Raw genomic sequence first — 12,126 nt, 5'->3', positions numbered from 1 at the left:
CCAGACTTAACACCATGCGATTTTTATTTATAGAGCAGTTTAAAAGACAGAGTCTATAAATCAAATCCACGAACACTGGATGAATTGTAGAACTACAATAATAGTCAACATTAAGCTGAGCTGCAACATGTTAATCAAAGTGTGTGTTATAATACCATTTATATCACATAGGTTGAACAGAACCGACCTAATGGGTGCCCCAACCTCAGAACAGAATTCTTAATCGTAATAGCCAAAAAAACAGGCAGAGGCGCAAATGGCATATACATCAACATGTGCGACATTGGAAGGGGAGAGAGGGGGGAATCTCACAGTTGTACTTCTAGACATTTATAGTTTTAGTGTACAGTTTCCACTTACTTGATTCCGAGAGTGTTTGCTTTACTTCCTGTGAAAGTTCCTCCTTGTAGAAGATGGGCTACAGTATAGAAAGCCATATAAATAGTTGAATCAGACAGAGATTCGATCAACCATTGTTCATCCCATGGGAGTTTTGTTCCTGAAACATACAGGAAATGTAAATTACCGGTATTTTTAAGTGCTTTCAATTACCTGTTACTTCTTTCTCATTTGTACTGAAATAAATAAAAATATATAAAATAAAAGTAATTAAAATCTGTGATAAAATAAAAAAAATACTTTAGCTATGTATGTATGCTACTTTAAGGATGTGAAGCATTCATTCTGGGAGGGGGAAAAAAAATAGAGAGAGATTTTTAAAAATATGGTAGGCACTAAAAATGGGTTTTAATAAAGTCACAGGTTATACAACAATGGATAAAATTAGAAATAAAGAAATTACAAATATTTCTTTTCAGAAAGAGAATTTGGAATACAAAACTCGATTGTCAACTTTCTTAATTAGAATGGACAATGAAAGAAATGGAAACAAGCTGTTTTATATGGTACGAGAAAAGAAACACTGGCAGTCTGTGCCAAAGATGATAAGCTATAGTCAGAACAAGAGATTCTTCTTATATCTGAAGTAATTATGTGTATTAATGGTAGTGGCAGTGGCACAAGTGAAGAGAGGTTCTGAAGTCAAAATTAAAACAAAACAAAATTTTCCTTATGACTGTTAAAGAATCATTCTTAATGTCAGAATTAATTTTGCCTCACTAAAGCAGAGAAAAAATATGTAACAATTAATTACGGAAAGTAATACGAAGTATGCAATATTTCTCATAATATGCAGCTTTGATACAAAATAATAATGTTACATTAAATACTATTCAACATTTCTTAAGTGTCTTGTATATTATTCCACAGTAGTACCTCATGTTTTAAACAATAGTCCGATTCCTGCTATGTTAATATTTGTATTTTTGATCGTAATACCACACCTCTCCTGTCAGCTCCGTGACATTTCGACTCACGTCAATGCTGCTATATACAGCTGTCTGATATTGTTATAGTAAGATATTTGGATGCATCACCATTTCCTTCATGATTTTAAAGAGAGCCATCGTAGTAACTGTGATTCAATTACTCTGCGGATATCTTCCGTAAAGACTTTATAGGGTAATAGACCTAGTTAGTTACTTTAATTCCTCAGTGCTTATACTTTTTTTTTTGTTAACAGTTATGTGTAAATCCAACAAACCCATGGAATGGACTAAGATGTTATTTGAGTTATAAGGATCTAACATACAGTAGAACCTCTATTACCCATGGTAATGAAGGGGATGGACTGAATGGTTAATCGAAAAAATCGGATAATCTATAGGTCTACCATAAAAGATTTTCATAAATTAAGTGCATAATACTTTAGCCTACAATTTCGTAATTTACTTCGTGTTTCTTGTGTTTAACGTGCTATGTAGTGGATTAGGAGTTCACTAAAAGTTCTATTGTCAACGACGGGCTCTTAAGGGCCGAGGGTTGATGGTTGATGATTGTCTGCGGAAAGGTAGGAATAGTATGTCTCATGTTGTAGATTTACACATTTTATGCACTTTATCCTTGTGTTTTTATTAAATCGCGTACAGTTTCACTTTTCCCAAACCTCTCAATTATTTGTATTTTTTTAGGGGGGTAATTAACACAATACTTTTCTTTTGACAATTGCAGAAGACAGTTTGCATAGAAGTTATACAACATGGCCACTCGAATAGTTAAGGATAAAGAAAGAATAATACACGGGTTTGTGGAAGTTCTTGGGATAATTTCTTTGAAAGCGGGTTATGACTATTTTACAAGTAGATTAACTATTTGTGGTGCTGACAGCAAAGCATTCCTATTACATACTGTGATACTTGTAAGGGTAAAGGCTTGTAATAACCCTACATATAAAAACTACGCAGAAACATAACATTCATATTTTTTCTGCTGGAAAAAAGAAAAAAAAAAAAAGAAGAAAAAAGAAAAGGAGTTAGAAAAAGAAGTCGGATTATCCGACAATCGGTTAATAGGATGACGCATAATTTGGGTTCTACTGTATTTTCTTTCTCGTTAGACATGTTCAAATTTTGTTTCAGTTTTATGATTTCACAAGAAATAGAAGTATTCAAAATGCGATGTTTTCTCCTTAAATAAATCCAAAAGAGAAAAATATTCTCTCATTCAGACAAATATAAAGCGACTATTGTACATAAGCAGTTATGAAGGTATGAAGTTTAACATCCTACTGGCTGCATGTGAATGGTTTCATCCAATTTGTCACATTAGTGTGAAAACTGTCTTAGTGATCTTGTCGACATTATATGACACAATATTCCGAAAGAGCTGAGCAAACAGAACTTGGAACTTAATAGTACAACTCCTCACTCACTCTCTACTGATGTAGGGTAGACCAGGGTAATTGTAAACAAATGCTGTGAGAAATACAAAACTGTCAATATAAAAATTTTAATTCGAGGAATATTTAAATTAACATGTTGGCTAACCTACAAAGCAGTTTGGTGCCAAATAGGAGTAACTGTTTAGTTGTGAACGAATGTTTTGTAAGAGTTTACAAAAAAAGTTGAGAGATAATTTTGCTTCACCTTCATTTTTGGCATTGTAAGTAAACATACAGTACTATTTTTTAAGAACATGTTGTTTTTATGAGTAATGTATAGTAGTTAACATTTATTACAATGGTTTTGAGATCTCCCATAACCTCAGTTCATTAAATTATGACGTGTTTACATTTGCCCCATAGTTTTAATTGCTTGGAGGTATAGTCGCGATGCTGTTATTCCTGGCATAACTCCTCCTCTTTGCTTACATCTTAGGAAGTGAAGGCTCTATAAAGTCTAGGTAGGTAGTATCGTTCGCCATTTTTGTTCTTTCGTTGTCGAGCTACCATACGAGGAATCTATTTGCCACACCATTAAACATTATCATGTAGCTCCTATGATAATAAATCAAACGCACTGTAATTGAGCGGTAAATAACGTCCTCGTGTGCTTTCTGTGAATGCCAACGAAAGAGCCAAAATGGCGGGCGATTGTATTAAGTATTTATCGAGCCTTAAGAAATGAATAACGTCTTCCTTAGTGAATCACAAGACGCACACATTTAAATGTAGCCGACTTGCAACGCGATTGGCTGCCAGAAATTAGAGCGACGGGACTATAATTGTAAATATGTTTTACTATGGTTACATTTCGTACTTTTCAGTAATCAAAGAGACCCCACTCAACTACACTGTGGAGGATTTAGAGAGGGCTGTTGCAGATGTGAAAAATAGTAACTACAATTATCGTGAAGTTCAGGAGAGATACTGAGTTTCTATATCCGTCATATATCATAGGTTAAAGGGACGAAATGTACCAGTGACCAAAATTGGAGTTGGAAGGAGTACAGCTCTTTCTTCTGAAACAGAACAAAAAATGTTCAGTGTCTTATAGCCCGTGCGAAAATTGGTGTTTACAATTACCCCTCTCTCAAAGGGGTAAATGTAAACAGGTGGGGTAAATGTAAACTAGCAATTAAAAGATGAAAAAAAAGTCAACATTATTATTTTAAACCCATTTTCAAGGAAAAGAAAGATCTAAAAATTACACAATGTTTCTTTGTCATGCCTACTGTTACTGAGGGTTGTGTAATGTTGAAATATATTTGAAATCAGTGAAAAGTGTTTACAATTACCCTGGTCTACCCTACCAGTGGATCGAAGTGTAATCTGAACATCAACCTGTGAACAAGAAAACACCTACCGAGACCATACGTTCGAGAGCAGGCATATTCATGTAACCAGTTGAGAGTTGCCATGAAGTTCTTCTTCACCTCGTCATGGTAGGTATTCATGTTCTCCAGAGCCTTGACAGCCTTAGCCTTCCACTTCTCTTCACCATAATCGAGATACCACTGATCACACAGTGCTACTACACATTCATCTCCTGACCTATAGTACAACAACAAAACTCATTAGTTCATTACACAATCAAAGGATTCAGAATTTACTTTGCTCTAATTATCTTGTATTTATCAAATGAAACAGTCTTGCTATTTCCATTTCTGAGCACAAAAACAATTTCACATAAGGAAGGAAAAAAGTAATTAAATATCAATAGTCCTACACTGATGTCATTAATGTCCATCATATTCACCAATGTTTTCTACCGAAATATCTAATATTCTTATGTAGACCTATTGATATTTAATTACTTTTTTCTTCCTCCTGAAAAAAATTATGATTTGTACTGTCACATAGGAGGTTTCATAAAATCAATTACGATATTCTGTTTCCTGTTCATGTTCAGAGTTTTGAGTTACATTTTAAGATTTTGGTGAAGTCATTTCTTCAGTGGAATTATTCCAGTTACTTAGTTTATTTTCGATAGTTTCAGTTTCAGATTAAAAACTCTGCAAAGCAGACATATATATGACATCTGTGAACTTCAGTATTATTATTATTATTATTATTATTATTATTATTAGTGTTATTATTATTAGTGTTATTATTATTAGTGTTATTATTATTAGTGTTGTTATCATTATTATTATTATTATTATTATTATTATTATTATTATTATTATTATTACACGATAATGTTTATTTGGAAGCTGAAATTTTCAGATTTGTCTTCACGTTTGCAGAAATTTTTTATGTAGTTTGTTGATAGTGGAGCTAAGTGTTTCAAATGTCATTGCAACTGGTATTAATTTTAAAGTTTCTTTCGTTATTGCATTTGCAATCTTATTAACATGTGTATTAAAGTGATTTGAAATGAATTACACTGTCATAACAAAATATTTCTTTTCAATAGAAATATATGTGTAGTGTCATCTTTTGTCTGGAAATTTTAGTGTTTCAGTCTAACATGGTCCACCTATAAGTAGGTTTCATATGTAGAAAGAGTACACCATATGCATGCTGAATTGATGCTCATAATATAGTTATGTTCTCACCCAATTTAACGAAGAACAGGATGAAATTGTCCACATTCCTTTCCTATACATTCCTAGCACCTGCTTAACATATTCTGCATCATTTGTTCAAGTTGCAATCGAGAAATAGAGGCAATTTCCTAATGAATATTATGTTTGAGATTATCAAAGGTGCGTGGGTTTGTCCTGCACACTTTATCTTTCTATGAACCTCAAAGATAAAAGTCACAGCTCATGACATACACTAATTTTTGTGCGGTCTTTGTATTTCCATGCGTAAAAGAACAAGAAAATCCAGTTTGTTCGGCAAGTCACCTAGCAGATTTTTTAGAGGAATTTTCTAAGTTGTAGCCAATATGATTTAATGTTTCTTCCATTAAAACCACTTTTTTATTTCTGTGCTTCTTAGCTCTAATAACTTCTAGTCTCCCGAAATATATGTACAGTAGTGCCAAAAAAAAAAAAAAAAAAAACCGGACCGACCCTTGTAGCTGATTTCAGAGCCTTGTTCACTCCAGAGCACGACAGACTGGTAACTAAGACTTTCGTGGTTCGAATCCTGCCTCGGAAGGAAACTATTTTTTATTCCTTATTCAAATTTATTCCCAATACTTTTCGATTGCAAAGATATTTTACTACTTAACTTATTATTCCCAGAACATGAATTTTACCAGCAATCGAAAAGTATTGGGAATAAATCTGATTAAGAAACAAAAAAAAGTTTCCTTCCAAGACAGGATTCGAACCACAAGTCTCAGTTACCAGTCTATCATGCTCTGGAGTGAACAAGGCTCTGAAATCAGCTACAAGGATCGGTCTGGTTGTTTTTTGCTACTACTGTACTATTTACAGATTGTTTTATGAGCTGGAACCTTCATATCTTCTGCAAATAGTCTTCGAACTTGACAATTGGACACAGTGCAAATGTAAGAATCATATATAAACATATGAAAACTTAAACTCAGCCATATTACATACTTTTACAATTGGACTCTGTATATAAATGCAATAATCGTATATGAACAAACATAAGAAAACCTAAACTCAGCCTTGTTACATACTCTTCAATTAAATATTGCAATTTGCACTCTGAATACACACACACTTTGCTACAAGAACAGCTGAATAACTCAAACTGACTGAGAACAGAACATGCAGCACATGGTCATGTAGTTTGACCTTCATGTGTTAGGAACCATTCAGTGGGGGGGGGGGGGGAGTGGAATCCACGTTAGACTGAGACAACCGTATCTGTCAAACTGATCACAATAGGTGTTATGTTCTCAAATATAAAATATCGTTGCTGTACCTCCAAAATTCGATATGTGCATTTAAACAGATTTTTTTTTGAGAAAGAAAAAGCACTATCACTTATAATTCACTTGAGTTTCAAAGCTACTTTCGGTATAATTTCAATCAGTACACGAAAAATGATGAAATTACAGCGAAAGTAGATTTGAAAATCAAGGGAATTAAAAGTAATCATGTTTTTTTCTTTCTTTTGAAAAATCTGTTTAAATGCACATATCGGATTTTGGAGGTGCAGCGATGATATTTTAAGTATAATTCTCCTTTGCATGTTAGAGCAATAGATTTCATGAACAAGTCTGTACAAAGAAAAAGGAGAAAATTATTTTAACTTTTGATCAAAGAAAACTTAACTTAATCTTGTATCATATTTGAAATGTCTAACCTATAAAAACACTATAGTAACATAATGTAGTTACTAAAATTAAATATATAGCACAATGACATATCATTAGCCGAAAAGTCAGTGAAGTGGGTTCAATCTACGTTCAAGTGAAATTTGTGGTGGAAAAAGTGTTCAAAACCATATTTTCATGAGGTACTCCCATTCCAACCATTTCTTCCTTACTCTTCGTGACACTGGAACAACACAGATCCACCTACCCTAGTGTACTATGGGAATAGCCTCTGACATCAAAGTAAACCATAGTTACAATGTGTATTGCTAGATGGAAACACCTGAGGTAATGGAGGAACAATCTAAGTACCCACCATTGGAAAGAAACAAAAAGAAAGAACAGTGAAAATGTTTGAACTATCAACATCACGATTCTTCCTTCAACAGACTGAGTACTTTGTAACATTTTCATACTGTATCTTGTTAACAAAAGTTCTGAGAGAAACAACAATGTCTTCTACACAATACAAGTCTTACCTAATACATACAATTATTTGTTACAATTTGTTGTAGTTTAAGAAGAAAGGAAGTATGAGATCTGAGGCATACTTATATAGACTTTACCTTTAACCAAATATTTTTGGAGACATTAAGTATAGGAGAAAAAATGATTAGTGTTGGTTTCAAATAAATCACAATAATTCTGTGTAATTCTAATGTAAAGGCTTCAAATATTGTTATTTACAGGAAAAAATTCCATTTCATGTGCACAATTAATCGTACTGACTTATTCATGTTATGTATGAACAAAACACGTCCATTACTCAAGGAGAAGATTGTACATAGACACAAAGAGAACTTATAAAAAACTACTTTTCATCAACATGTATTCCGTGAAAAGATCAAAACAAATGTTTACAACATCAGAATACTTTCTCTATTCTTTGTAAAACAAAGTAAAAACTATGTTGTATTCTTAAAGACTTACGCTAACATACATGAATATAAAATTTCCCTTAAAACTGCACTGATATTCTTTCAACATCACTGTTGGAGTTATTACTACATACACTTCCTTCTCTCACATACTGTAACGGTATTATTTTATGCAATTCACATTAGTTTATTAACTCCCAGTTTTAATTCCCAAACATTTATCTGACACACAATACTGAAAGCATGCTGTACCAAAATAATAATATAAAAGGCAGTTAATCTTAGCTCACATTTACCTGCTTGCACTTAACATACATTAATCACATCATTCCATTTAACAAAAATTTGCTTCATTGTATGTTACTGACATGTTTTTCAAAGATAAAATTGTTTTTATTTGTTTTTTATTTATTTATTTATTTATTTATTTATTTTTTTGCCCAAAGAAACTTCCTATGTTCAACTCCTCTACATGTATAAATTTTCTACTATTTTACAGGAAAACCATGTTACTATATTTCTCTGAATTTTGAATTCTAATCAAAAAGGCCTAAGTAAAATTCAAACAATAAAAATCAAATTCTTTTCTTTTTAGAAATATTGTAGGATGCATAATTCTGGATAAAAAATTATAGATATCAAGGGAAAAAAAAGAAAAACATTTTCAAAGTAATCTTCACAATGGAATAAAAAGTAAATTGAAAAAAAAAAAAAAAAAACATGTAAGAATAGATAGTTAATGAAGATCACGTTTTGAAATGAACCGTCAATTTTATTATATACCTGGAAAGAACCAAAACATAGCATGAATGCTTACTTCAGCCTAAAAGGGTTAAAAGGCCTAATTCTTAGATGACGATTTTAATGTGTATAGTAACCTACTTAGGTCACAGAAACAGAAGTAAACTAAAGTTTTGCAGTTTTCATTAACTCCATTTTAAAAATATATACAAGGCACATAGTTAAAACAATCAATTAGTAATATGAAGTCTTACATATATACCATGCTGACATGCTTCAATTGAAGGTAAATTGAAAGTAACAAACACTTATCTCCAGTCTTATAACCTAAACAAAATTATGCAAGACGTATTTAGAAATGGTATAGATTGGACTTTTTCCACTGCTGGGAATTAGTAAGGAATTCACGTTTCGAAGATTGACTCTACCTTCATCTATAGGAGGAAAAATTGGGATGACATTATCCTACTTGCATCGTTACAAATGGTTACATCTGCTGACTCCCCAATGATTCGAGTTTTAAGGCTAGTAAGAAAATAAACTGGAAAATACTTCCGTCTCACAAATCAAACCAGAAAATTCACAGAAACCATACATATGAATTTCTCATATGACCTTATCAGCCAACCCAAATTAAATGTCCTTGCTGTGTGACTATAGAGTATTCCACCTTAAGAAAAAAGCACTGGTCTTACAGGTCTTGACTAGTACACTGTTGCCACAAGATGCTTCCGTTTGTAGAACAAGTGAGGTATAGTATCTCTATCTCACTCTCTTACTAATACATACAGTGTTCAGGCAAGTTTATCACACAAGATAGGTACGTTCAGTCTGTTGAAATGATAAAAAAGACCTATTAATGCCACAATGATGCCTGCAAAAACATACATTATATTTTATATACATTATAACTAGACTTCGGATATTTAGGCCATTAACCAACTTTCAGAGACTTCAACTAGGCTCCATAATGATCGAAAGTACGCATTAAAATACAGTTTTAGGGACCTAAAAAGTTACTGCAATTACAAATAATAATAATAATAATAATAATAATAATAATAATAATAATAATAATAATAATAATAATAATAATAATAATAATAATAATAATCATAGTGTTCTGCCCAAGGGCAAGTATTTCACTGCAAACCCAGCATTCTCCAGTCTTTCCTATTTTCTGCCTTCCTCTTTGTCTTCGCATATGATCCATATATCTTAATGTCGTCTATCATCTGATATCTTCTTCTGCCCTGAACTCTTCTCCCATTCACTATTCCTTCCACTTTCTTCTCAGCCAGTGACCCAGCCAATTCCTTTTCCTCTTTCTGATCAGTTTCAGCATCATTCTTTCTTCATCCACTTTTTCCAACAGAGCTTCATTTCTTACTCTGTTTGTCCATTTCACACGCTCGATCCTTCTCCATATCTACATTTCAAATGCTTCTATTCGCTTCTCTTCACTTCGTCATAATGTCCATGTTTCTGCCCCATACAATGCTACACTCCACACAAAGCATTTCACTAGTCTCTTCCTTAGTTTTTTTTTTCCAGAGGTGCTTTTTCTAATAAAAGCCTCCATTGCTATTCTATTCTCCTTTTGACTTCTTGACAGTAGCTCATGTTACTGCTTATAGTACATCCCAAGTATTTGAATAATAATAATAATAATAATAATAATAATAATAATAATAATAATAATAATAATAATAATAATAATAATAAAACTGTTATTTTATTTGGTTAAGAAGTGCTTAATACAGACTTAAGATTATGTGCAGCACACGTTTACTGTTATTAAATGTTAAGAAGCACTTAAAGTAAGCATTCACATCATCGTATTGCACGGATCGGAAAAAGACTATCTTTGCTGTAATTGTTATGTAACCGCGTTAACTACATCGTATCGCCCGCATTGGCTCTCGGCAAATCAGTCCACGTTTCTCGGATGAGCAACTTTTCCGAAGCGTGCGATTAATTTTAATTGCTCAACTGTTACTATTATGTTGCGCCATATTCAGTGCCGCGCCAAAATGGCAGATGGAAAACTTATTTCGCTTGTAGAAAACTACGAAGAATTATATAATTTGAGGCATTCCCATTACAGTAATCAAGTCGTTTCTTACATATATATTATGTAACCAATATTTCTTTCGTTTCTTCCTCTTCAATTAGGATACATGAAGTAATTACAAATTCTTATTCGCTAACAGTCATAATTAAAAGACCTAACCTCAACTCCTCTGTTTTCAGCAATGTCAATATCGTACGACGTCATGTTTCAAACAGGTGACAAGGGAATCCGATGAGGCGATGAGATGAAGCCGTTGCAGTGAACGCACTGCATTTAAAATATCCGTTGCATGCGATTCGTACGGGGAGTGCGATACGATGTAGTGAATGCTTTACCTTTATAATACAAATTTAGGATTATTATTAACTTCACACTATAATCAAACAAGAACCTAAGATACATACCTAATGCCTTTGTTGTTTTGCTCACAGTTAAATTTTGTGTACTTCTTCAAATAAGCGTGTTTTAACAGTGTGAAATCTTGGTCTTAACTGTACCAGCCCTACTTGTCTGTTATGTTTTTCTGCAGAGATCTTTGGAAAGAGAGCAGAAGACTATTCCATCAATTTAGCTGTTACCCCGTTATTCGTAAATTAAATATATGATAATTTTAGAGGTGTAACACAATTTTAGCATATGAAATCGATCTAGTTCTCAATGAAATTATGTTTTATGAATTAAATGAAACTAATTAATCCCCAGTTCTCAAGAAAAATACTTATCAATAGTTGCTGGAACAGCCTCCGCATGTTCAATGTTATTTTCTTAAAGTAGTTGTTGTTTCTAATGCCAGGCGTTTGACAATAAAGTCATTTGACCTCTTGCACTCCAATATTTTTCAAAGATATTATCATGACCAGCCACTGAAGCACAGATTTTGAGGTGTTCCGAATCCATTTCTTGGTTTGAGTTGCACAATGGGCAGTTAGGGGACTGATATACCTATTCCAATTCTATGCAGGTGTTTGGCCAAACAATCATGGCCTGTTGCCAATCTAAATGTACCTACAGACGATTTTCGTGGTAAATCGGGAATTAACTGTGGATTTTGATGCAGAGAGTTCCATTTTTTCCCTTGGGATTGAGTTATCAAATTTTGTTTGTTGAAGTCTAAGCATGTAGATTTAATAAATCTCTTCACAGAGTAATACGTGGAATCCTCTATAGGAGAAAGTGTTCAATCTTCGAGCTAAACAGAAAACAGTAGAACTCCCCTACCCCAATTCTCCTACTCTTTAGCTTTGTGATTCCTTCTTTAACAGCTAGATGGCATCTTGCAGAATTAGGTCCAAGTACCTGTTTTTACACATATTTTCAAGAGACTTACGTTATCCTACTCTATTTCACTGTTGATATAGACTGATGTTCATTCCATATATCTATTTTGTTCCCCTTTTTTTTTGTTCGTTGTTTT

General features: G+C 33.0%; 1 protein-coding gene across 1 annotated transcript in view; it reads right to left on the bottom strand.

Moving 5' to 3' along the window:
- LeuRS (Leucyl-tRNA synthetase) overlaps positions 1–12,126 on the bottom strand; it is a 62,089-nt gene that overhangs the window by 25,008 nt on the left and 24,955 nt on the right. The window contains exons 10-11 of the mRNA XM_069840013.1: positions 4,143–4,330; positions 361–499 (exon numbers count right to left, since the gene is read on the bottom strand). Coding sequence (XP_069696114.1) covers positions 361–499; positions 4,143–4,330 — 327 coding nt within the window. The remainder of the gene's footprint in view (positions 1–360; positions 500–4,142; positions 4,331–12,126) is intronic.

Source organism: Periplaneta americana, chromosome 11 (genome assembly GCF_040183065.1).
Source record: "Periplaneta americana isolate PAMFEO1 chromosome 11, P.americana_PAMFEO1_priV1, whole genome shotgun sequence".
Taxonomy (NCBI): domain Eukaryota; kingdom Metazoa; phylum Arthropoda; class Insecta; order Blattodea; family Blattidae; genus Periplaneta; species Periplaneta americana.
Note: the sequence above shows the minus strand (reverse complement) of the source record. Positions and strands in the feature narration are given on the sequence as shown.